The following is a 26,059-nucleotide window of genomic DNA, read 5'->3' as shown; positions in this document are numbered from 1 at the left end:
CTCCACTGAACATCGACGGATAATCTGTAGAGATCGTTAAGAGCACCTTGTGTTCATCTAGCGGAGAACTTCACCTGGTCACTCAACACCAGCTCCATCACCAAGAAAACCCAGCAGCGTCTCTACTTCTTACGAAGGCTGAGAAAGGCACATCTCCCTCCCCCATCCTGAATACTTTTGTGAAACTGTGTTCATTATAGTATTACTGCACGCAATATTGTTGAACATACAGTATTTACACTGGTCAGCGCTGTTTCTGTTTATTGTCTTTTGTGTATTGTCTTTTTTGTTTTGTCTTGTAATTTTTTGTTTGCACTGTCTTTTGTCCTGCAATGTCTTGTCTGTCTTGTCCTGTCTAAGTCCTTAGCCCTGTCTTTGTTTTATGTAGCACCCTGGTCCTCGAGAAACGTTGTCTCATTTCACTGTGCTGCAACAGCTATATATGGTTGAAATGACAATAAAAGCTTCTTGACTTGACTCTTGACTTGATACTTCACTCGAGTTCTAGCAACTACAGAGGTATAACCGTAGATGAGTCACACAATCAAGCTATGGGAAAGAGTAGTGGAAGAAAGGTTAAGAAAGGAAGTGGATATTTTTGAGCAGCAGTATGGCTTCCTGCCCATAAAGAGCATTACTGATACAATTTTTGCTCTGGGAATGTTAATGGAGAAGTACAGAAATGGTCAGAAGGAGCTGCACTGTGTCTTTGTGGTTTTAGAGAAAGCGTATGACAGATTTGTATGAGGGTGTCAGGAGTGGCAGAGAAGTATGCAAGAGTATGACAGCAGTGGGATGTGCTGTAGGTCAGACAGAGGAGTTCAAGGTGGAGGTGGGGCTGCATCAAGAATCGACTTTGAGTCCTTTCTTTTTTGCTATGGTGATGGACAGGTTGACAGATGAAGTCAGACAGGAATCTCCATTGACAATGATGTTTGCGGATAACATTGTGATGTGTTGTGAGAGTAGAGAGCAGTTGGAGAAACACCTGGAAAGGTGGAGGTCTGCTCCAGAAAGAATAGGAATGAAAGTCAGTTGTAGTAAGGCAGAATACATGTGTATGAATGAGAGGAATGGAAGTAGAAGAGTGAGGTTACAGGGGGCTGAGGTCAAGGTGCAGGAGTATGGTGCACCAATTTTTTGGTGTCAACTGTCCAGTGCAATGTTGCACTTCTTTTCCAGTGTGGAAAAGAAGTGAAGAGGTGAGTGCAGGCAGGTTGGAGTTGGTGGAGAAAAGTGTCAGGAGACTGTAGCAGTGAGGAAAAGACATGAGGCAGAAATGGAGGTAGCAGAGATGAAGATGGTGAGGTTCTCTTTAGGAATGACAAGGATGGACAGGATTAGGAACGAGCACATTAGAGGGACAGCTTAGGTTGGCCGTTTTGGGGACAAGGTCAGAGAGACTAGATTGAGATGATTTGGACATGTACAGAAGAGGGAAATAAGGAGGAGTGTTATATTGGTAGAAGGATGCTGGAGATGGAGCTGCCAGGTAAGAGGTCAAGAGACAAAGAAGAGATATATGGATGTGTCAAAAGAGGACATGAAGGTATGGTGCAAGTGTAGACGATGCTGAGGATAGAGTGGAAACAGATGATTCGCTGTGGCGACCCCTAACAGGAAAAGCTGAAAGTAGAAGATGATGATTAAATAACCCAGCAAAATGGCAAAATCTCCTAAATGGGTCACACTGTTCAATCCAGTATTTCCTTATAGTCATTAATATTTGTAAAAAATAAAAATAAAATAATTTGGATGGCAGGCTTTTTAAGAACTGGGAAAGTTTTTAATCTTCAATGTGTCTTGAGCCCAAGAAATTTCACACCAAAAAAGTCTGCACCAAAAAGGTTTATCCCTGGAAAGTGTAAACTATTGTACAGAACAGTGTTCTACTCAGCCTACTTCCTATTGTCTAAAAACTAGACAATGTTTTCTATATGTTTATAGCTTTAAGAAGGCTTGAATATTTCTGTATGTTAAGGCTGTCAGATGTTATTCGAGCTATGCATCAACATGTTAATTTCAGTGAATTTAGGTGATGTGTATAAAAAGCAAAAGTAGTTCAAACATGCCTAGACTTTTCATATTGTGAGGCTGTTTTAACTCTGAGCAGTGGTACTCAATCAGACCTCAGCTGTTGGTTTAAGAGATGAAAAAATATTATATATCTCTTAAATGTGAACACATCCAATTTAAAATAAATCTAAAGAATATACTCTTCTTTTATTGAAACTTCTAATTGTTTAATTTATTAAACCTAATAATTTACTGATGCAATAACAAAACCTGCAGACAAAATACATACAAATATTTTAAGCTAAGTATGTAAGTAATTCTTTGATTTATAAGAATCATCAATCGTTCCTCAATCGTTAGATATTTCTCAAAAAAATGCAGTGAAATGAGCAAAAACTAGCAGCAAAGACACGTGCTACTCTCTTGCAGAATTAAAAATGTATCTTTACAGTGCTCTTCTGACATTGAAAAGTCAACTTTAAATAGCCAAGAATTACAGCATTGGCAAACATTTTAAAATATCAGAAATTAGAATGTTTTTGACAATGGTATCATCTCCAGGCACTCACTGCCATGATAAAAGTCATTCAGAATGTTGATGATTTGGTGTGCTGACATGCATTTGCTGCATGTCATACAGCTCTACTGTTGATATTCCTTTAAAATCTGGTTTGCAATGACAAGTCTCTGAATTTCACTGGTCCCCTCATAGATTTCAGTGATGCGGGCATCTCTGTAGTGTCTCTCAGCAGGCATGTCTGTTACATAACCCATTCCTCCCAGCACCTGAATGGCCTTCATATGGAAAACACAAAAAGGTTAGACACTTCATTTTCTATTAACTATTTGAAATGTGGAGTTGTTCAGTATCTTACCTGATGAGAAACAAATGTTGCTGCTTCAGATGCAGCCAGCTTGGCCATAGCAGCTTCCTGTAATGAAAGGGCAGACGGAAGTGAGTCTCTCAGATCACTCTCTATATACTGTTGACCATGAAATATAAGTAAAAGGAAAAAAGACTAGCCTTAGAATACAGTTTCTTTCCATCTCGTAAAAGTGCAGCTTTCCAGGTGAGAAGACGAGCACTTTCTATAGCTACAGACATGTCTGCCAACTTAAACTGAAGGAGAGATTACTGTCAAAATCAAGTACAGTATAGTGTTGCATGTCCTAACTATAAATTTCAAAAACATCTCTGAGCTCTCAAAATGAAAATTCACCTTTTGTAACACTTAGTAACAGTCATATTATATCAGTAAGTCCATATATACTCCATGTGCATACTCTGTGTACATTAATATACACTCACTGTCCATTACATTAGGAACACCTCTACACCCACACATTCATGCAGTTATCCTATCAGCCAATCACATGGCAGTAGTGCAATGTACAAACTGCAGATACAAGTTAAGATTTTCAGGTAATGTTCACAACAAACATCAAATGTGACTTTGATTGTTGGTATCAGTGACCATTAATGTTGGTATCAGAAAGGCTGGAAAGGTATTTCGTAAACCACTGGTGTCTTGGGAATTTTACACACAAAAGCTACAACAGCACCACACTGAGTTCCATTCCAGTCATCCAAGAGATGTCTATATATCGCTATCATAAGAAAAGGCTTACTGAATTTTGAAGATAAAAAAAATACGTGAGCATCTGACCATGATAGCCTTAGATTCTTGCTCTTGGCTGACAGGTGTGAAACCTGATATGGTCTTCTGCTCTTAAAACCAATCCTCCAAGTTTTGTGTATGCTGACTTCTTTTCTGCTCACAACCGTTATAAACATTGAATACGCAACATCCTGGATGACCGATTGAGCTATTTTACTCTGGCCTTATCAACACCATTCTGTATAAACTCTAGAGACTATTGTGTGTTTAATATCCAGGAGATCAGCAGTTTTTGAAATATTTAAACAAGCCCTTCTGGGACCAAAATCTATGCCATGATCCAAGTAATACACTTTTTTCATTCTGATGTCTGATGGGAACATTAACTAATGATCTTGACCTCTATATATGCATGATTTGCACAGTAATTTTGCCACATTATTGGCTAATTAGATTTTTTTAATCTATATAAAATATCTATAAAGAGAAAAAAGATATGCAATTTATCCACTAAAAATAAAATCCAATAGGATTTTATTGGGGTTTTAGGAAGAAATTATTATCTAAAAATGAAATAAACAATACAATGCTTACAGAAAAATGAACAATATGAATGCTGGTATGACATCAATAAAAAATGTAATTTAGTGGTGGTAATCTTTGCAGTTTAATACCTTTCTTAAACTAGTTTACTTTTCAGTACATAAATTTCATGTAGCAAAAGTAATCACTCTGCACAGCACATGTAGGAACAGGTTCCTTTTCAATCCATTAAGGGTGATGCAGCAGTATCATGCTTCTAAGTTGGTTAGTATTGGATTAAGCCCCATAAGCCATCTTCTGACATATTCATAAATAAACTTGGCATTTGTGTACTGAACCTGTATTGCCTGCAACTTTGCAATTGGTGCTCCAAAGGCTATCCGCTTCTGAGCATAACCAGCTGCACAGTCGATCGCTGCTTGTGCAATACCAAGAGCCTGAGATGCAATACCAATTCGCCCGCTGTCCAGCGTTTGCTGTTAAACAAACAGATTATAGATTAAATTTTTTATAGATTAAAGTTTTAAACAATATTTTTTCTTTATAGGCCACACATCAAATAAACCAAAACATTGGCATTATTTTAATAAATCAACAATCCAAAACGAAAGAATTAAAAGTGTGATGAAACAGAGTATATCCTGCACACACTACAATTTCATAACCTCGGTTTAGTATCTTGTTGCAAAATTATGTGCGCAGTTAACATAAAGCATTACTAACGGTCTATTCAGAGCATTACAAAAATTCAAAAGGTTGAATCAAGATTGTAAACTAAATTTAAACCACATTTTCAGTGATTGAACTTGTAATTATCAATTAATTATACACTCAGCAATACTGTATAATGGCAACATGGACTCCAATTAGATGCTCATCTTCTCATTCATATATGGATGAATTAATCCTTTTTCATTCTGCACATATTGACTCTGGAATGTTTTGATTAGGCTTGTATTTTCTTCTTAAGCCACTAACTCTAAATTACCACAGTAATTTAAACACCCATGGGATAAATATTACAAACTGTGCTAGTAAGCTAAGTCTCACCATGGCAATCTTGAAGCCCATGCCAGGTTGACCCAATAAGTTTGTCAGTGGGACACGGCAGTCCTCCAGTATCAGGTTTGCTGTAGATGATGCTCTGATTCCAAGTTTATCCTCTTTCTTACCAAGAAATAGGCCTGGATGAGGCATAGGTACCAGGAAGGCACTGATTCCCTGAGAATATAGAGAAAAAGAATATCTACTTTGACATATAAATGTAAACTACATAAATTAAATTTGTATTTGAAATGAAAAGAATTTAAAGAATTAACACTAATCACTCCATATCTAGCAGTATCTAACTGCTGTTCATCCAGTATACAGTCATGGGAAAAAGAATGTACATCACAGTGAAATTAATCAATTTTGTAAAAGAAGATTCAAATGTTTGCCTCAAGTTATTACTGCTAAAAGTGGTAAATGTTACTGAATTATAGGGTGTTATTTATTTTGCATTTTACTATTTAACAACTTTGAAACAATCCTCTTGGCTGTATAGTTCAATTCAAAATGACCTACCTTTGAAAAGACTTAAGATTAAATAATTGTTTGAGTAAAAAAATTTAGGTGATCTGAGCACAGTGAGACATGATGTACAGTACCTTATGTTTTAAGCTTTTATTTGTTGTGGCAAAGACAATTGCAGCAGATGCGTCCCAGCAATTGGTGATCCAGGCTTTGGTGCCATTCAGTACCCATTCATTTCCATCCTGATGTGCCTGTGTGGAGGCTGCACCTGCATCACTCCCATTGCCTTTCAAAACAAATAAAATACATCTAATGATGTAATTAGGGATATGGTATAGTCTGGGGTTCTACCTTTTTTCAGTGAAGGATGCTATGTATAGCATAAAGTAAACATATACAAAAATGTACTGTGTTGGCAAAGTTTAACAATGAATAAAATGACATTTCTCAAAAATTTGGGATCTTAGGAATATCCCACATACACTGAAATAAAGTCTTCTTTTCCACAATGCACATAATATACTTGTCTGTATATTGTATATATGTATATATATGTATATACATATATTGTCTGTATATGTCTGTTTGTTATTGTTCAACTTGTGTAAAAGGGAGAGAATAATATACAAGCGCATTACCTATTAGTACTGGATGAATTTCAATTTAGTGTTGGTCAGACCACCCAAATTTTAGGAAAGCAAAAGTATAGGAACAGTTTTAAGTATATAACACTTTATATTTGGCCTCATATCATTGCTTGCACTAACTGCATCTAGCCTGTGACTGTTAATATCTCCAAATTCTTGATTAATATTTTTTGAGCAGGGCAAATAAGGGAGAGTGGTCACTCTGTGCTCTTCTGAAGTCAACAAGCATCTCTCTAGTTTTATCAACATTCAGAAACAGGTTGTTCGCTTTACACCAGGCAGTTAGCTGTTGCACCTCCTCTCTGTATGCTGACTCATGAAGTCCGGGATCCAACCGCAGAGAGAGGTGTTCAGGCCCAACAGTCTCAGCTTCTCAATCAGGGACAATAGTCACTGAGGCAAGACACTGTTGAATTGTTTGGTATTGGTATGATTTTGGTTGTCTTGAGGCACATAGGAACAATGGCGCTAAAAGCCTTTTTTTTCTGTCGTCAATAAACTTGATGTTGGTGGAGCTGAAGTCATGAGGGTACAGCAGGGTGCTCAATACACAACCTTCGGGGCTCCAGTGATCAGTATGAGTGGGGCTGAGACATGTTTGCCCACTCGAACTGCTTGTGGTCTGTCTGACGGAGTTGGAGATCCAGTGACACAGAGACACATTTCTGCTGTCCAGGTGGTTCAGTGTGGTGTGGTGAAGGTACGCAATGGTGTCCACGGTGAAGTGGTTGGGATAGTCTTACAAAGCATTTGACGCAATTGGACATAAAATGAGACTGCTTTATTTTTTTAAGTTATGATCAGGACGTTTAGGACCAGCTATATGGCACAGCCAGAAATAATAATAATAGTCAGATAGAAAAATCAGTACAAGAAGCAGGCAGAGATTGGGTGATAAGCAAACAACAATGGCAGGCATGATCCAAAACACAGAAAAGCAAAAGCAAGAGAGAGCAACAAAAAAAAGGTCTGTAGCATCAGGTGGTGAACAAGATTGAACATTATGGAGGCGTGCCATAGCGAGGGGGATATATGTGACACTGAAAAATTAGCAGAAATTAGAAACTAATTTGTGTGTGGTCAACTAATTGACGAACATAAAAGGGCCAAAAAAGATGATAAAGCTGTCTGCAATGTGTGTTGAATTGCAGATTTGTTTTTTTCCCCCTCACTGATGCAAATGTTTCATCAATCAGTACCTAGTCAAGGTAATGAAATAGTTACATTCCAAAATGCTAACATAGGCAATCCTTATGAAAGTTGAATTGCAGAAAATCTCACAATCATTCACACCTAGCTAGAAGTAACCAGTTCACCTACTGCAAAGAAGCACATGGCAAAAGGATGGGAATGAGTGCCACACAAAGTCACCTACTCATTTATGATATCAAGACCATCAAGGCAAGAGTACTTGTCATGAACATCAATGCAGAAAATGAGCACAAAAAGATATGTAAAAGAGGTTATCTGTTAATGGATGTTTTCGTAACACATGGAAAGACAAAAATGTGTACCTGGCTCACTCAAAGCAAAGCAGCCTACTTTTTCCCCAGTGGTAAAGGGAGATATCCACTGCTTCTTTTGCTCTTCTGTGCCAAACTTCAGAATAGGGCCCAAATATAATGACTGAAATGCAATTAAAATTCAATTAAAGCTGGTTCTATTATGTCATTTATGGTTCTTATATGTAATGTAACACATTTGGAGCACAAGCATGTATTCAAATGTATTTGACACATTTCAGAAAATATTACCATGCATATTTCATATTGTATATCATAATACATAAGAGACAAGGACAAGAGAGGACGGCATGTAAAAATGGTGAAAGCAAGCCCAAACTCAATTTTTACTAATTGCAGATGTTTCCAGTGCTCATTTAAACATCACAGTATATTATTTAAAATAATAGAGATTAATATTAAGATTATATATGCATTTGTAACCCTACACATCCCTCAGCCAATGTTTTATTTATTTATTCTTTGCTTAATTATAAGCAGTGTACAAACCCCTCGGACAAGAAGCCAGGCATTTCTTTCATGGTGTCTTATAAGTGGTAATTTGCAAGTTGTAAAAAAATGTCATTTCCCACCTCTGTATGTTCAATGTGCAGAGTGGGAAAAACAATAAACAATTTTAACCACAGAATTACAAATTGCAGCTTCATCTCAAACTCAACACCTCTATGGTGTTAAATTGGGTATAATAACTTCAAATAGAAGTTAAAATTTATAAAATTTATTTCAAGAAACAAGAAAACAGCTCATTGAAGTTATTTCGGCCAAAGTGGGAAATTCTAGCTATTATGGCATCGGATGTACTAACATTTCATTCAGTTATTGATTTCCTTTGTTTAAGTCAAAGGTGATTTTTTTTTTTTTTTTTTTTACAAATTAAACAAATTAAGGTACAAATTAAAACAAGATCAGAAATTGATGCATTGACATTTCCTAATAAGGAACTTATATTTAATAGGGTGTCCGAATTATTTTACATGACTGTATGTATAACCTAATTTACAAAACATATTTTAACACCCTGACATGAAGCGAATGGTTTCCAAACTTAAGACTGACTCACATTATTGACACTGATGATAACCCCAGTAGATGCACAACCTCTGCTTATCTCTTCAACAGCCAGGCTATAGGCCAAATAATCCATTCCAGCTCCCCCAAGGTTCTCTGGTACCTCCATGGCCATTACACCCATTGCTCCAAGTTCCTGAATCTGTAAACCAAGCAATAACTATTTAACAATTTAAGTAGACAGGATAACATGCAGAAATACAGACAGATTTGCTTTGCCAATAATATCACTATTTGTAAGCAAGAAGAGGAAAACTTGCTCAAAAAGAAGGGAACTTTTAAATCATACAATGGATCTCGATGAATGAAATATTAAATCTTATTCACATTGTATAATTCATTCAGAATGATATGACAATGGTCAGTGGAAACCAAAATCATCAACCCACTGAGGACCCGAATCAAAATCACACCAAAAATCTAAATAGAAAATTTTAATTACAGTCTGGTTCAACTTGCATAAATTTCATCAGGACAACTCAAAATGTTAGTCAGTAGTTCACATGGCCCCCTTTACATGTATGCACTCCTGACAATGTTTGGGCATACTACTGAGGAGATTGTGAATTGCGTCCTGTTTGATCATCCTCTCAGACCTGGATCAGGGCATCGGCTGGCAGCTTCGGGTTGCTTCAATACATAATGCCACAAAGAATCTTAATTGGATTCAGGTCTGGGGATAATGAGGGCTAGTCAATGGCATTAATGCCTTCATCATCCAGAAACAGCCTACAAACTCTGGGCACATGAGGCCGAGCATTGTCATAGACCAGGAGGAACACAGGATCCATTGCATTAGCGTAACATCTAACAATGTCTCTGAGGATTTCATTCCGTTAACAAACAGCAGTAAGGGTACCGTTGATTTTCATGTGGAGTTCTGTGTAACCCTCCAAAGATATTCCTCTCCAGACTATAACTGACCTACCATCAAACCAGTCATACTGAATGATGTTGCAGGCAGCATAACATATCCCATGTCATCTCCAGACTCTTTTACCTCAGTCACACGTGCTCAGTGTGAACCTGTTATTATCAGTTTAGAGAACAGTGTGCCAAAAGCAGCCCTGCCAATTCTGGTGTTCTCTGGAAATGGCAATTAAGCTGCATGGGGCTGGGATGTGAGAACAGGTCCCACTAAAGGATACCGGGCCCTCATATTAGTCTCATGGAGTCTGCTTCTGACAGTTTGGTTAGAAACATGCACATAGTTAGCCTACTTGTGGCTATTTTGTAGGGCTCTGGCAGTGTTCCACGTACTAAGGAACAGATACAAGTAATAACAAGGACCATAGAAAAACAAATAAAAAATAAAGTGTCTGAGGCCCCATCTGCAAAACTATTACCTTTTTGGGGCTGTCTTGCTTTTGCCTTTCCAGTGCACCTGTTGTCATTGTCGAGTGAAACTAATTCACAAGGATTTAAGTTTCCTAACTGGACAGATCAATATCTCTGAAGTTAACCTGACTAGGTTTATACTGTGATAATTAAGTGTTCGCTTAATTATTTTGAGAAGTATATATATGCAGTAGATATAAAAAGTCTACACACCTAAAATGGAAGGGTTTTGGTGTCTAAAAATTAAAGGCCCAGTTGGTTAAAAAAGTGGGGATTGTTGTCACATGCAGAGAGCAACCGGTACTTCCCAAATGCTGCACTTCTTTTAACGTTGCTGTTGGCCTTTTGGCTGCCTCCCTGACCAGTTTTCTCCTGGTCTTCAAATCAATTTCAGGGGTCGTCCTGTTCTTAGTAATATCACTGTTGTGCCATATTTTCCCCATTGCTGATTATTACCTTTACAGTGTTCCGGTTCAGGTACAACATTTTTTATAACCTTCTCATGATTGATATTTTTCAACAAGGAACCCTGAACTATGAAAAATGAAAGCTCTTTGTTGACATGGCTTTTCCAAATGGATGTTACCAAAAAGCTGTACTTTACTTGGGGTTAGTTACCTTAATTGATGGCAGGTATATACTAATTAGTATTTAATATACTTTTAATTTTGATTGCTTTATTCTGAAAATTTTGTAATTTTAATTTTTTCCCTCCCTAAAATGATTCTTAGTGTTTTTTTTATTTCAATATATAGGCTGTATATAGTTTCACAATAATGGTGGAAAAGTTCTGATATGATTGACATAAAAACCTAGCATATTAACAGGGTTGTTTAGACTTTTTATATTTACTGTATATAGATTATCGGGCAATATGCAAATTGCATAAATTATGTGGCACAACTGTATATACTGTATCAACTGTTCTTGTCCAATTATACCCTCCACCCCATTATTTACACAGATAAAGCTTTTACTTTCCATGATGACTATGGTTATAGAAATTGCTTTCTTTCCTGACATGATGTTTTGCATTTTTTTAACAACAAGAAGAAAAAAGTCTGCAGCTGCATGTTACTTACCTGCTTAGTTGGAAAAGAATGATTTTTGTCAAGCTGTGCAGCAATCGGTGCAAGTTCTTTTGTTGCATATTCCTGACATGTCTGTCTCAGAATTTGATGGAGTTCAGGTAATTCTGCAAGCTGAGTAAAGCAACGAGTGCTACATCTCACAGCCCTGCACAGGGCTGAAACATACATAAGACACGATTTCTGCATTAATTACAGAGGAAACTTGACATTTTGTGAGGAAAAAATAACAGTGTAAACATAAAAAGTAATAAAAACAAATAAAAAGTTAAAGTAAAAAAAGAAAGAAAAAATAAGTTATAATACATTTAGATACACATAAAAATTAAATATCATATTGGCAGCAGCTACTGTACCTAATACAGCACTCCTCCATTTTCATCTTCCATTAATAAAATGTTCAATTGCTAGAAACCAAAATGGTATGATGTTGGTATGATATACTACAGATGAGATTATGTGTAGTAAAACATTGATGAATCATCCCTTCTAATTATCACCTGTTCCCAATTTAAGGAGTGATGTCAAATCAACATTTACAGAAATATTGGCTTATGATCAGTTAATATACAGACATTGACTTAAATCTGATTATACTGATTTTGAGGCAGAAACCATCAACATTAGAGTTATGGCTAACAGTAGTCGGCTATCTTGTTCCTAACATCGTGTGCTACTATCCACTGTTGTGTTATAATGAATTAAAACAGTACCAACAGTCACTAAGGACCGATAAATGTCTATGACTTACTTCTCTAGTCTATCAGCAGAGAGAGTCACACACACACACACACAGACACACACACACACAGTGTTTAAAACATACTTTTGACACATGATTGACACCTTAAAAGCAAGAACATACAATGCATGCATGAACAAAATTGATCTGACCAAGTCAGTACTTATTAAGCTACAAGTTAAGACTTATGTCCCATATCTACCTAAATGTCTTCCTTGGGACCTTGGTTTTCCACAAAGGTGGAAATGTGGGTGCAGGTTTTTAATCCAATGATGCAGGAGCCTGACCTAATTGAACTCCTAACCTATGTAATGTCAGTACAAACCTAAATAAATAAAAAATTGGTGAGTTACCATATTTTTACAATAAAAATAAATAAATAAATGTATACATTTCCCCAAAACAATTAGCAAATTTCCAATCTGACCCAGGGAAAACCATAAGCTCAGACGCATAAGCTCAGTAGCAGCACTTGAGGCATGTTTTTAACCAAATGCTTTCAATTCAGCTAAAATTCCCTGGTTCTGAAACTACTCTCTTAGATCTGGTCTCGGCTGAAAGCTCTTTTTAACTATTATAACTTGGTTGTTTAAACATATAATTTAAACTGTGTGTTGGTCATTGTGTTATGGAGATATCAGGCTCAGCATGAGCTCTATATTAACTCTGTTGTGTAGATTGGGACCTCTGCTGTTCAAACAAGGCAAGTCTATGACTCAGATCTTCATATTTATTTTGCTTTGTGATTTTGTGAGGTTATGATAAGAACCTATTTTTAGAGAATTATTGTATTGTTTCTATTATTTCTATTATTTTTATTTATCGCATAATTAAAAAAAACAACTTTATAGTACTTTCTTGATTTTCATTGATACTGCACCTTTTACTTGTGCCGCCTTGTCAATTTGAATTTCCCATACAGGGATTAATACAGTTACATTCAAAGATTATGTGCAAAGTTTGGGGCATAGTCATGTGTAGGGATAGAGCTAAAGTCAGAGAATTATTTTGCAGGAAACACAAATTCTATTGAGTTGAAATTCAGTATAGTGTATCTATGTGCTAATCTGAGATTTAAACAGGGATCTGACAGGGATACCACTGACTTATAGTTATGAATCTTGAAAGGTATTTTCAGGAAGTGACCCTATAGTAAACGATACAATTGCACTTTTGTATATGCCCAAAATTTAAAAAACATTGACCCCTGTTCACAGAAATATTTGTTGAATTACTCAGCAGAGGGTATTATTCAAGTTTTTTAAAAACATGGTCAGAATCTGCAAAAACCTACACATAATCAATTCAAGTGCAACAGAGCTAACTCGAGCCACAGTAAACCTCAAAGGCATTTTCAGGCCAGTGTTATGAAGAGATCATCGACAAGTGGATGTTATGGGTTAAGGACATCAACAAGGGGATAGCAATAAGCTCTTAGGTATTTTGTACATTTACAGCATTTGGCAGACACCCTTATGCAGAGCGACTTACATTATCTCATTTTTTTATACAACTGAGCAATTGAGGTTTAAGGGCCTTGCTCAGGGGCCCAACAGTTGCAGCTTGGTGGATCTGGGATCAAACTCACAACCTTCTGATTGGTAGCCCAACACCCTAACCACTTGGCTACAACACACATATTTTGGAAATGAATATTAATTTCTACTGGGTTACTTCAAAAACATGGCTGCCTGCATCTTTTTTTTTTAATATGTGACGACATCAACTAGCCAGTGGAAGCGAGTTTTGCTAAAGGTGCATGGGCCACTTGCAGTTATATTTTCAATTTTTAAATGTAGCTTAAAAGATTTTATATAGTTCATGTTTTCTAATCTGTGTTTAAATTGTACCATTTAATTTTCTATAATTTTCAGTAATTATTTTGCACATTTTTGTTTCACTTTCCTGTCATGTATAATCTTTTTGGAAATCAATATTTTAAGCAGATTTCCTCTGCTTCAGATCTTTTAATATACAGCACATATTCAGTGCATTAGTGTATTAGCTGCAGGATGTTCAGTAATTCCTCCTCCATCTTTAGCAGTAATTTTAAATGTAATAAGTGTATTTTAGTTAGCTCGCCGATGGAGAAGGCATCCCGATGCTAGAGAGGGTCAGCGATAGTGAGAGCAGTGTAGTGTCTGTAAGGGAAAGTCTGGATGTCTTAGGCAAATTTAGTAACCCACAACTCTGGCATTAGTGCCCTCAAAGTGGCGTAAATAGACATGTGGTAGCCTAGTGGTTAAGGTGTTGGGCTACCAATCGGAAGGTTGTGAGTTCGATCCGATTTTATCTCTCACTTGATCTGATTTCTTTGAGTCAAAACACCATAGTCATTAAAAAAAAAATACTAGCACCCTGGTATAATGATCACACACCCACCTTAACTAAATAGGTACTATTATAAGTAGCATAGACGGACAGCCTCATGGGCTACAGAAAATCTCTTAGTGCTGCAAGATCAGCATCTCTCCACCCTAGCTGAAGATAAATAATCCAATATTTTTATTTAATACTGTAACAAAATTAAACCACACAGAAAAAAACGCACACCATTGATATACAGCAGCAAGGACTTCATGAATTATTTCAATATCAAAATTGAGAACATGAATCACTAATCCTGTAATTGACAATATTATTATATCTGATCATCACTTGATTGATCCCACCCCTTCAAGAGACAGATTTAATGGTCTTCAAACTAGATCCCTTACCTACATACTTCTTTATACATATAATACCAGTAGCAACCGAACCAAACTGCTTCTAAATGTAATCAGTTCTTCCCTTAGTACTGACTATGTCCCTAAATATTTAAAACTATAGTACATCATACATTTTAAACAGTTATCAAACCCCTGATTAAAAAATTACCTTAACCTACCTACACAGCTACCTCATACCTACATATGAATAACATTCAGGATTCAGTTTATCAGTCAGGATTTATCAAGAATTTAACCTGATCATAGCACAGATACAGCATTGGTTAAAGTGGCAGATGACCTGCTACTGGTCTCTTATCAGGGTTGTGTCTCCCTGCTGATGTTTTTTTATCTTAGAAAAGCTATTGAAACCAATATAAAATTTTGATCTTACAAAATTTTAAATTTTGAAAATATTACTACTGACATAAAGCACTAATTGGTCTCATGACACAGTACCTGTACCTTTTTATTTTTATTTTTATAATCTGTTCAATCTAGGTGCGTTTTTTAGTACCTAAAGTAATAAAGGCTACATCAGGGGGCAGAGGCAAGCTTTATGTGAATAGATTTTCTTCAGTAAAGAAGCAGATCTGGAAGGTTCATAGGCATAGACTGTTTTGGTAAAATCAGAAATCGTGCTTATGCTTATATTTATAAGCTGCACAAAAGCTCGAAGCTATAAGACTATATACGGTTGCAGAAAGGACATTACTATAATCTCTGTGATGTAGTAGATGGGTTCCCTTTTGAGTCTGGTTCCTCTCCAGGTTTCTCTTTCATATCATCTCAGATAGTCCAGCACATCCACATGTAATTTAACACACAACTCTTTACCTAAAATAGACTCACAATCTAAACACTACCCCTGGTGACACATGGTGCTCGTGGAGTGTCATTTGAAACAGATTTTTTTAATTAGATTTTTTTTGGTTAATGTGTAAAAGTAAAATAAACGTCAGCCACTAAAAAAAAAAAGTAGGTGAAAGGTTATAAAAGTGTGTTTATTGTTAGCGCGTGATTTAGCAGGACAACGTCCAGGAATCCCAGGTCTGTTACGTACTGAGTAGAGATTCTTAATATACTGAATAATTACATTCACCAAATAGAATTCGCTTTATTACAAATCTGACTTGGTATTTCATAACATTACTGCTGGCATATTGCAATTAATACATATTGCAAAATGTGTTAAAGAAAAACTAAAGCATGTTTACAACACGTCAAGGATCAACAACAGCCACCTTAACTAGCTGACAAAGGAGTTTCTTTAAAAAAATAACCAGATAAAACTAAATAAATAATTACAAATAGGGATCATTTTGCAGCACCACTGTGTAAACTATAGATGACATGTCGTGCAGACAGATAAATCTAATCACGGACTAACTGTAAAAGAGCTCACATATATCAAATATACATATAACGCAAAACAAACATGTTTATTTACTGACCTTTCCGAGCTTTAAAAAGTGCTGCCATCTTTTTGTTCTTCGTCGCTGATTCAACACTGTTACAACAAGTTTCCCTGCCACCTAGTGGACATATTGTTTACTGCGTGTCCATCTTACTAAACTAATAAATAACTCACTGACCTCTCTCAGGCGTCATCGGGACGGAGTGCCAACCCATCACAGGGCACACACACTCTCATTCACTCACGCAGTCACACACTACGGACAATTTTCCAGAGATGCCAATCAACCTACCATGCATGTCTTTGGACTAGGGGAGGAAACCGGAGTACCCGGAGGAAACCCCCGAGGCACGGGGAGAACATGCAAACTCCACACACACAAGGCGGAGGCGGGAATCGAACCCCCAACCCTGGAGGTGTGAGGCGAACGGGCTAACCACTAAGCCACCGTGCCCCCCATAATGAAACTAACTAATGATAAACTACTACAAGGTACAGTAAAACTTCACAAGAAAGAAACAACAACTCTGATTAGAAAGGTAATTTTCTTAAATGTTTATTATTTGCATCATAAGAAGTCATTCAGTTATCTGGTACAATTTATATCAATCTCAAGTGAGAATCAGAGCAAGGACAGGAATAGGGGATAAAAAGCACCATAGGAGGGCTTTACTTCACAGAAGCCCTGGTTCATTGTTTAGCAGCAGTCATGATGAAGCTACCACGCTGGTGATACTTCATGTCCCTCACACGCCGAATGGACTGAATCTGAGGTTGGAAGGCACAAAACTCATTATAGTGTCTGTAGTCTCCACACTCAAATAGATACTGGTAGCCTCTGTAGCCTGGGTACTGGTATCCCACCCAACTAGAATTAAGGAAAGAGTTAAAGTTAAAGAAGTCATAATCACAGACTTTACATCATTATTTTAGAAAAAAAAATTCAATAATGTGTTTTTACACAATAAGATGTAACAAATCTTATTGCAACAGTTACTTAATGTTACATCAATGGTCTGGTTAAAAAATGTAGAAATAGTAATAATTCTCTATGTGAGGAATAATGTATTGTAGGTCATATTGTTATACAAAATCAAACCATGCCTGGATGGGGGTGATAAGTGATTTTCTTAATCTGTTTATTATATCCCCCATACACATAATTGTAAATGAGCTGTTAGTTTAGATAAAATAACATATTAGAACCAATGCAGTAACATATGATGCAGCCAGAACTATTGTACGAGTCATATGTGACCTAAAGCAAATATATGTATGTAAATTATAACTCATTTAAATGTAAGAAGTATTACTTTACTGCCAGTACTATGCAGAGCTGTGTTGATTTGATTTGTGTTACTTGAAATTGGTGCTTATTAATGAAGTAATTTTCAATCTCTGTGAGCTGCAAAGTGAGAAAAACATGAATGCCTTCCTATTCATGCTTTAATAGCAACAATCCAGCTAATGGTGACTCATATGTATTTAACTCCTCAAAACCATGATCAGTATAGGCAATGTTATAGGTTTAACAAGTTATATCTATATGTCTATATGTTAATTGATCTAAAATTTATCTATATTCATTTGCTTGTTTATACAGAGTCAATGAAATAAAGGTGAGACGTGCAGCTTTGTTTGTTGCCAGTGCTGTGTGCAGCCATATTGATTTGATATCACTTGCTCCACATAGAGGAACTCAGAGTTGAGAAGACAATCCAAATCGCTGAATTGTATTCCACATTGCATTATTAGTTGGAATTAATGACTAATAACTACCGAGGTGGAAAGATGGCTTACTGGGTACATTTCTGTCTTTCAGGTTCTGGATCTGGTTGGATCCTGAGTTTCCATTGTTTTCCCCATGTTTGTGTGGTTTTTCTTAAGATTCTCTGGTTTCCATACACCATTTGGTTATACTGGCAATGCTAAATTACTCCTAGGTGTCATGTGTGTGTATTATGCCATTTGGGGTGAAGTCTCCCTCTTTGCACCCAGGCTTTCCAAGCTAGGTCCTGCATACCCCACTACCCATGATAAAGTGGTTACTAAAGATAAATAATGAATAGGTAATGATTTAATACTTACGCCCCACCAGGAACTCTCACACTGCCCACTCTGTCACAGAAACCATGTGCCCACAGAGTGGGGACATCATCCTCATGGATCTCCATCTTGTTGCCCTGGAAATCGGTCATCTCATACAGACAGATCTTGTGCTCCATGGGGTCCTGTGTAGTAGTATTAAAATAGTTAAAAAAATAAATAAATTAATGAATCATACAATATGTGGTCTCCCAATTCTTGAGTTCAGGTGTTTGAGTTAGACCCATTTCTAACAGTTAAATAAAATCAAGTACATAACCATACATTCTCAATACACAACCTTTGCAAAGGAAAGCAAAGGAGTGAGCCATACTGAAAAACATGACACTGTCATAGAATGCTGCTTTTGCCACAAGTCACTTCGTAATTTTTTTTTTGTTTTGTTTTTAAATTTTGAAAGGGAAGGCCCATTCCTATGTTACTGTGTTACTCTGCACAAATCAAGGTCAGTAAGGACCTGGTTTGATGAGTTTGGTATGGAGGAAGTGGAGTGACATGCACAGAGCCCTTAAATCAACCTCAGTGAACATTTGGGACATTTGACATTTGGCATGAATTGGAACACATTGCTGACCAAGGTTTCGACCATATAAGTCATATAAATGTGGTGGTTAGGCATGCACATAACATACTTTTACTTTTTTAACATACTTTTGGACACATTTTCTGATCTGTCTTGATGAGAAAGTTGCTGTACTCACCATGCGTATGGGCCTGAAGGACATGATACAGTCACTACGGTAGCTGTTGGACCAGGTATCCCAGCGAGGATACTCACCCTTCTCCAGGATAAACATTTCCCCACGGAAGTTAGTCTGCTCAAAGCCAACAAAGCTAAACAGACAGATAGAAAAGCAGATGATGAGCCAGGCACAGGTTTGGTGAAGAGGTTGTTCTAACCATTTATCACATTTTTATACAATATTGTAGTATTTATAATATAATATATTTTTTATACTCAGACTTTTATTGAGACACTTACGGGCCACACTCGACAATGATACTGCGTACTCTATTAAATCCTTGGTCACAGATGTTCATGCACTCATTGTGGATCTCCATCATTCTGCCCTGGAAATTCTCCTGGTCAAACAGCATCATCTGGAGGAAAAAGTGTAAAGTGTTAGTTTAAAATGCATGTATTTCATATGCATGTTTTACCATATGTAAATGTTTAAAACATATGAAACATTTTAAAACATTTTGATTATTGCTTTGAGTAATTTTGTGATTTTATATGCTTCTTTAAATAATTCGCTGTAAAATTTTGTTTGGAAGAAGAAAACTCACTCTGTAGTTGCCCATTCCAGTGTCTCCAGTCTTTGTGGCCTTGCTAGATGCAGGAGTGGAAGGGGTTCCCTGGCTGGGGGCAGACTTAGTCTGAGACATGCTGATGGGGTTCGAGAGAGACTGTGGGAAAGAGCGGAAGGGAAATTTCACAGTACTTTGTGGATATATTCCAAATATCCATAGTAGGTTGACAGTGAAGGATGTGAAATCCACATGATCCACATGAAATCCCCATTCACTACATCCATTTTGTATATATCTGCAATTATTGGCTTCTTACCTGCTTGAGTACAGCTGTACCGTGTAGGGAAGGCTGGCCCGTGCTGTTCACTCCATCTAGTACCCCACCTTTTATACCCTGGCAAGTGGAGCATGGAGGGGTTTGGCTAATAATAGAAATATCCCTGTCATCAGAGTTTCTTAGTTCTAAAGCTATGAGATTATCCTATTGCACAGAAAGCTTCCAATTGTCTGTAGTGTCAATGGAAAACCCTGACAGTGTCACTTTGCTCTTTATAATGGTGCTGCATGGCACAGACTGCATTTGAATGTGAAGAATGTATAGGTCAAATCTCATGTATAGGATAACTGGTAATGATAATCCTCCACGTGTTCTCTTGAATTTTACTCAGAGCCTGTGATGTGTTGACATATTTTAATTTCATTGAGATATTATCCTATACAGACCAAATCAACTTATTACTGTCATTTACTCAGCAGTGAACGTAATGTTCGTGTTACACACACACACACACACACACACACACACACACACACACACACACACACTAGGTTTCAGTATTTTACGGTATAGGAATTTTTAATCACATTGTAATTACTATTTTGTTTAGCTTTACACCTTAATACAGTTTAGAGAAGTCAATTCTATTTTTTAGACATTAATTACACGTGAGCTCTTTTTGTTGTTGATTGAAGAAAAATGTTATTTAACACATGTATCAAATATAACAATGACAATGAAAAATGATGAAAACACTACATAATTCACAAGACAAAATAATAACTGAGTTTACACAAATGAACCAGTTCAGAAGGTTACATCCCCTCAATAATATTGTGTGATATTACATGGATAATCAGTGATTGTTTTGGGATCGTTCTTTATGAGTCCCTTGTTTGTCCTCAGCAGGCCACAGTTCTTAAGGAAAATCTGAACATTCAGAGGCTATATGGTTTTGAGATCCATCTGTTCCATACTAAAGACAACTGAGGGACTTGGACACAACTATTACAAAAGCTGCAAACATTCACCGATGCTCAAAACTGCAACATGATAAATGAAGAGCTAGGGGGTATAAACTTTTTAACAGAATGTTCTGTGTAAAATGTTATTGTTCTATGTTCTGGAAAATAATTAACTTATGTATCTTCTGAAGAGCAGTATTAAATAAGAACATAAGACATTTAAACAAAATAATAACAATGTCAGGGGATATTGCCTCCATGGGAACAGAATAGACCCAATTATGCAATAAATAAAATTGCAAAACAGATATGGAACAATTCTAGGAATTAAACTAGCAACAAAAAATACAGAAACACTAAATAGGATCCAGGGAAACAGAACCTGAACAGAACCCCACTCCTCATAGTGCATTCTAGTGCTCTTTCCCATTTATGTGCACCCTGAGGCTATATGAGGAGATACATTTTTAATAGGATGATAGAAAATTTCTATTTCTTTCTATTTCTATTTCTTTTTTTTGCATTTTTATAACATTCTGACTAATATATAACTGACTAATTATATAACAAGGACAGTCATAAAATGCATTGCACTACATGTCGTACTGTACACGATTGCGTATGCAACAAATAAAATTTAAAATTGCATCTCCTTTTGCTAAAGACAAAATGAATCACCATTATACCAAGTTATTTTGGCCACTGGAAGGTATGCATGTTGATTTTATTTTTGTGGTGTCTGTGGTCATCAAAAACTGTGATACAAACACATACAAACTGTAAGGCTCAGTTGCTCATAACAATTGTTTTTCATGTCATTTTTTTTTTAGCTAGCTAATATTTATCAGCTATTTTTACACTGATACTTGTACAACTGCTTACATGGTACCAATAAAAGTCCTCTCTAACTGTATCTGTACATGACTCTAAAGATTACTTCTAGAAGATTATTGATATATTCTGAATATATCGAGGCATGCTCAACCCTGTGCTGACTGTGTTATACTATTTGTTTATTATCCCATCTATGACCTTGTCTATGACTGTGATATCCTTCGATTTGGCTTGGACATTCTTTCTTGTCTGTTCTGATAAACATGTGTCAAGCCTAGCCTGTAAAACTGATAGTACTGAGTTTAAACGTGATTAAAATACATTTTCAAGCACTTTGTGGTATTGTCTTTGTTTTGGCACCAAAATAATCCCAAACAGTCATTCATTGTGTGCTAGTATTGATTGCTCTGAAAATGACAATATTTTACAGAATGTTATTTTCACAGTGAACAAGGTTTTATGAAAGTCGTTCAGTGAGCTCCATGATCCAAATGTTTTTATTTCTAAAGTATGTCTACAATACAAGAGTAACTTGTAGTGCTGGCTGCAGATTAAAGATCACATGTGAGAGAACTATACCTTCAACTCCCTATCTGTGGAGCAACCAGAAGTAATGTAACATTTGCAGTTCTGCCACTCTAGATTTATCCTCGCCTTTGTTAGCAGCACAATGGCAGCCCAGCCCACGGGTGCTGAGTTGGGGCTTCTGGCTCGGCCCTTTGCCAGGGGAGGCTTTAAAAGGATGCCGGTCTGTGCCAGGTTTCACTCTCTCATCAGGACTTCCTGAGCTTAATTGAAACGAGGTGAGTTCCTTTCTGCTCTCCCTTCAAATCTTCTCCCTGTTGCTCGTGTAAATTTCTGTCCTCACCATCGTCCATGCCAAGTGCTAAAGGATAGGGAAGGCTTAAGCAGTAAGCATGTCGTGTCTATAGACTCCAACACCAAATGTATCATCATAGTGCTTTCAGACTTACATGTAATTCTTGTTCATATATTTGCTTTTGAACAATTCTGCTAGATTTTATAAGCAAAATTTATGTGTTTATAAATTTCTTTTATTGAATAATATGACTGGCATATGAATTTGGTGTCTTGAGGCCTAATTTATTTGGTTACACAGTTGAAAGTTTATATTGAAAGCATTTATTATAGATGAGGGAGGGTCTCCTGGAGGTCCAGAGGCCTGGGTTTGATTCCCAGGCAGGGCACTAACCCAGCCACTGAAGAGTTAACTCCCAATGCCCGTTCCAAGCCCGGATAAAATGGGATGATTGCATCAGGAAGGGCAACTGGAGTAAAACCTCTGGCAAATCTAATATGGGGACCACGTTATCTGCTGTGGTGACCCCAAACAGGGAGCAGTGGAAAAATAATTATAGATGAGGGAGTGACATTGTTGTAAACATGTTTTTGTATGCTATTGAGCCATTAATATCTATGTTTTTCTTTAGAACGATCAATTTAAAAAAAACAAAAAAACAATAGTTCCCTTAAATTGCATGTCTTTTTTTTTTTTTATAGACAAGATGAATCATCATTGTACCAAGTTTTCTGGCCACTGGAAGGTATGCTTACTGATTTCATAGATATTTTAAGGTTTTTTTTGTGTAAAATAAACAAATTCTTTAGTTGTAGGAATTTTTTTGTTCATGCCTGATGAAGTGCCTAACCTCTGTCTTTTAGATTATTGTATATGATGAGGAGTGTTTCCAGGGTCGCCATCATGAGTTTACCGCTGAATGTTGGAATGTTATGGATTTTGGCTTTGAGAGTGTCCGCTCTCTAAGGGTAGAAAGTGGAGCGTAAGTGCACGAGTTATACATGGTCACTTAGTTATTGTGTATATATATATATATATATATATATATATATATATATATATATATATATATATATATATATATATATATAAGCCATGAATTATGACCATGAATTATGACAATATGTACTCAAATCAGATACACAAATTAGATGTTTTATTTTATCTGTATTGTATTGCATTTGAAAGGTTTATAATAATAATTTGATTATATGGAGATTATATGGATTATATGGCTCATATGAAGATGATGTTTGCAAAGTTTGACAAATGACCTTAATATTCCACTTTAGGAAAGTCATAAAGTTATTCAGTTAGAAAATTTTAGTTTATAATTATTTAAGCTATTGCATGGGCTGGCTAGATTCCTGGTTATCTGATTTATGTAGCTAGATTTTGTGTAAGACTGGGTAAAACTGGTGGGTCACCTACTGTTTAAGCCCTTCAACCAACTTCAAATTATTTTGCAATTTATCCACTGTCCTCCATTATTGATCCAGTGCTTATTTTGCATAACCCTCCATAGGTGGGTGGGATATGAGCACCCCTCTTTTCAAGGCCAGCAGTTTGTGCTTGAGCGTGGTGAGTACCCTCAATGTGATGCTTTTGGAGGAAGCAACGCTTACCATATTGAGAGGATGACCTCCTTCAGGCCAATCTCTTGCATTGTAAGTTTTTGAAGTTTTCATTGCATTGCAATCTAAAATATGTACAGATTCAATCTCACACAATAAAAAAATGTGATTTTATTTTTTGAAAATGTAGCTATCCCAAGGATGCAATTAACCTTTAAAATCAAATCTGAGCTCAGAAAGGGTAAGAAATCTCATCATAAATATTTATTTCTTCCAATGAATTTTTACAGAACCACAGGGAGAGCAGGATGACAATCTATGAGAGGGAGAACTACCTGGGACGCAAGGGGGAGCTGAATGATGACTACCCCTCATTGCAGGCAATGGGCTGGTGCCACAATGAAGTAGCCTCCATGCGCATCCACTCTGGAGCGTAAGCATCATACCATCTTCTAAAATATGACTTTGTGTTTCCATTATTTGCCCACAAATAATGCTTTTTTTCTACAAATGATGCATTTGTAGTAATATTCTTTTATTTTATTTTTGGTGGTGCTATATATATTTAATTTGATTAGCATTTTGTTTTGACTTATATTTTTATTTTCATGTGATAGGTTTGTGTGTTACCAGTACCCTGGCTACCGTGGATATCAGTACATCATGGAATGTGACCGCCATGCAGGCGAGTACAAACATTTCAGGGAGTTTGGGTCCCATTGTCAGACTCCTCAGATCCAGTCCATCCGCCGCATCCAGCAGTAACCTGATCATTCTCTGCCAGCCAACCCCACAAAAAAAAAAACTTTACTCCCTATTAATCTGTGCTGAAATAAAATGTCTTTCTTAGAGCTCAGACTTCAGACCTCAGACTGTTGTTTTCTGTCAAGTGCTCAAACACAACTCAACATATAACACTCAGCCACGTTATGAAATGTTTTAATCTTGGATTTCATGGTATTAGTTACTTATAACCTAAATAATGTACTAATACAATGAAGAAAAAAGCATTGCCAAGCTACATTATCTATATATATATATATATATAACTAATTAAGTTAGAACTTGTATACTGTGTATAACTGTGTATGTGACAAATAAAATCTGGAATCTTGAAAACTAAAACCAAACCAAATCTATTTGCACAGAACCTTGTTGGTTAAATCAAGGTTAAGAATGACTATCCAAATTCTTTTTAATTCAAAAAGCTTATTTTATTAATGAAGACATGTATAAAGCTTTTACCATGTGTGTGTATTTATATTGGGACTATCCAAAGATTAAAAAAAACATTAATTAATTGTAAAACATGTTTAGAATCACATTTATTCTATTTAATCTAAATAGAGATTTAAACACTAGATTTCAAACAGTATTAGGTAGATTAGGTAGAATTAAGCCGACCTACATTTCACTGTAATCAATTAACATTAGAATTTTTTTACTATGCAATAGTTTCTGATATATACAACTTCTTTATCTTCTTTATGTTAAGCCATTCCCAAATTGTAAGAGTGAAATGTAAGAACATTCTATGTTTTTGATATGTTTATATTAATGATATATTTTGTATTCATTAAGGCCTTTTATTTTAAAGGGAAGATTCTGTATGACTAATTTGATGGGAAGAATCTGTTTTAGAAAAAAGTCGGGTTCTTGTTGGGTGTGTGTGTGTGTGTGTGGGGGGGGGGGGGGCGGCGGGTGAGGCAGTCATGAGAAGGGCTCATTATAGCACACAATTACATTGCAATTAACACACATTTTAGACACACATTTTAACACTTGAAGATATGAGGTGGGTCTGGATGAAAAGAGGCAATGTGTCTCTCACTCTTACATTCTCTTACAAAGAAACTTTATCTGTGCTTTGCCATCTCTGGCTACATGTTGAATGGAGCCATAGCACCATATCTTATTTTCTCTGTGAAATGTGATGCGCTCCCCTATTGGTTTAGTCCTGAATCAGAATCAGAATCAGAATCAGATTTATTGGCCAAATGTTGTT

At 36.4% G+C, this 26,059-nt stretch overlaps 3 protein-coding genes and 1 long non-coding RNA gene across 4 annotated transcripts; 2 read left to right on the top strand and 2 right to left on the bottom strand.

Moving 5' to 3' along the window:
- Positions 1–1,801: 1,801 nt before the first annotated feature.
- acads (acyl-CoA dehydrogenase short chain) lies at positions 1,802–16,330 on the bottom strand. The gene is made up of 10 exons (XM_060896030.1): positions 16,262–16,330; positions 11,352–11,515; positions 8,924–9,073; positions 7,855–7,966; positions 5,828–5,979; positions 5,229–5,399; positions 4,517–4,654; positions 3,041–3,136; positions 2,892–2,948; positions 1,802–2,811 (listed from the first exon to the last, which is right to left on the bottom strand). Exons 1-10 carry the CDS (start codon positions 16,287–16,289, stop codon positions 2,659–2,661), a joined length of 1,221 nt encoding a protein of 406 aa, XP_060752013.1. The 5' UTR covers positions 16,290–16,330; the 3' UTR covers positions 1,802–2,658.
- Positions 15,829–18,414, top strand: LOC132863298 (uncharacterized). The gene is made up of 3 exons (XR_009650106.1): positions 15,829–15,857; positions 16,412–16,716; positions 18,047–18,414. It is a non-coding gene; the product is annotated as an uncharacterized LOC132863298 (long non-coding RNA).
- crybb1 (crystallin, beta B1) lies at positions 16,868–19,719 on the bottom strand. Its single transcript, XM_060896028.1, has 5 exons — positions 19,621–19,719; positions 19,313–19,431; positions 19,032–19,164; positions 18,313–18,455; positions 16,868–17,092 (listed from the first exon to the last, which is right to left on the bottom strand). Exons 1-5 carry the CDS (start codon positions 19,717–19,719, stop codon positions 16,915–16,917), a joined length of 672 nt encoding a protein of 223 aa, XP_060752011.1. The 3' UTR covers positions 16,868–16,914.
- Positions 19,720–23,186: 3,467 nt separating this feature from the next.
- On the top strand, positions 23,187–24,819 carry cryba4 (crystallin, beta A4). The gene is made up of 5 exons (XM_060896029.1): positions 23,187–23,225; positions 23,344–23,462; positions 24,006–24,147; positions 24,345–24,487; positions 24,672–24,819. Exons 1-5 carry the CDS (start codon positions 23,187–23,189, stop codon positions 24,817–24,819), a joined length of 591 nt encoding a protein of 196 aa, XP_060752012.1.
- Positions 24,820–26,059: the final 1,240 nt, after the last annotated feature.

This window comes from Tachysurus vachellii, chromosome 20 (assembly GCF_030014155.1).
Source record: "Tachysurus vachellii isolate PV-2020 chromosome 20, HZAU_Pvac_v1, whole genome shotgun sequence".
Classification (NCBI taxonomy): Eukaryota; Metazoa; Chordata; class Actinopteri; order Siluriformes; family Bagridae; genus Tachysurus; species Tachysurus vachellii.
Note: the sequence above shows the minus strand (reverse complement) of the source record. Positions and strands in the feature narration are given on the sequence as shown.

What these genes read in the sequence shown, in the direction of transcription:
- acads (XM_060896030.1), bottom strand. Translation starts at nt 16,289, where the DNA reads ATGGCAGCACTTTTTAAAGCTCGGAAAG. An exon ending in ACTTTTTAAAGCTCGGAAAG is followed by an intron (nt 11,516 to 16,261) that starts GTCAGTAAATAA and finishes TGTATGTTTCAG; the next exon opens with CCCTGTGCAGGGCTGTGAGA. An exon ending in GAAAGAAACTGTATTCTAAG is followed by an intron (nt 2,949 to 3,040) that starts GCTAGTCTTTTT and finishes CTTTCATTACAG; the next exon opens with GAAGCTGCTATGGCCAAGCT.
- crybb1 (XM_060896028.1), bottom strand. Translation starts at nt 19,719, where the DNA reads ATGTCTCAGACTAAGTCTGCCCCCAGCCAGGGAACCCCTTCCACTCCT. An exon ending in CTGGAATGGGCAACTACAGA is followed by an intron (nt 19,432 to 19,620) that starts GTGAGTTTTCTT and finishes TTTTTCCTCCAG; the next exon opens with ATGATGCTGTTTGACCAGGA. An exon ending in ATCATTGTCGAGTGTGGCCC is followed by an intron (nt 19,165 to 19,312) that starts GTAAGTGTCTCA and finishes CTGTCTGTTTAG; the next exon opens with CTTTGTTGGCTTTGAGCAGA.
- cryba4 (XM_060896029.1), top strand. Translation starts at nt 23,187, where the DNA reads ATGAATCATCATTGTACCAAGTTTTCTGGCCACTGGAAG. An exon ending in TCAGGCCAATCTCTTGCATT is followed by an intron (nt 24,148 to 24,344) that starts GTAAGTTTTTGA and finishes GAATTTTTACAG; the next exon opens with AACCACAGGGAGAGCAGGAT. An exon ending in ATGCGCATCCACTCTGGAGC is followed by an intron (nt 24,488 to 24,671) that starts GTAAGCATCATA and finishes TTCATGTGATAG; the next exon opens with GTTTGTGTGTTACCAGTACC.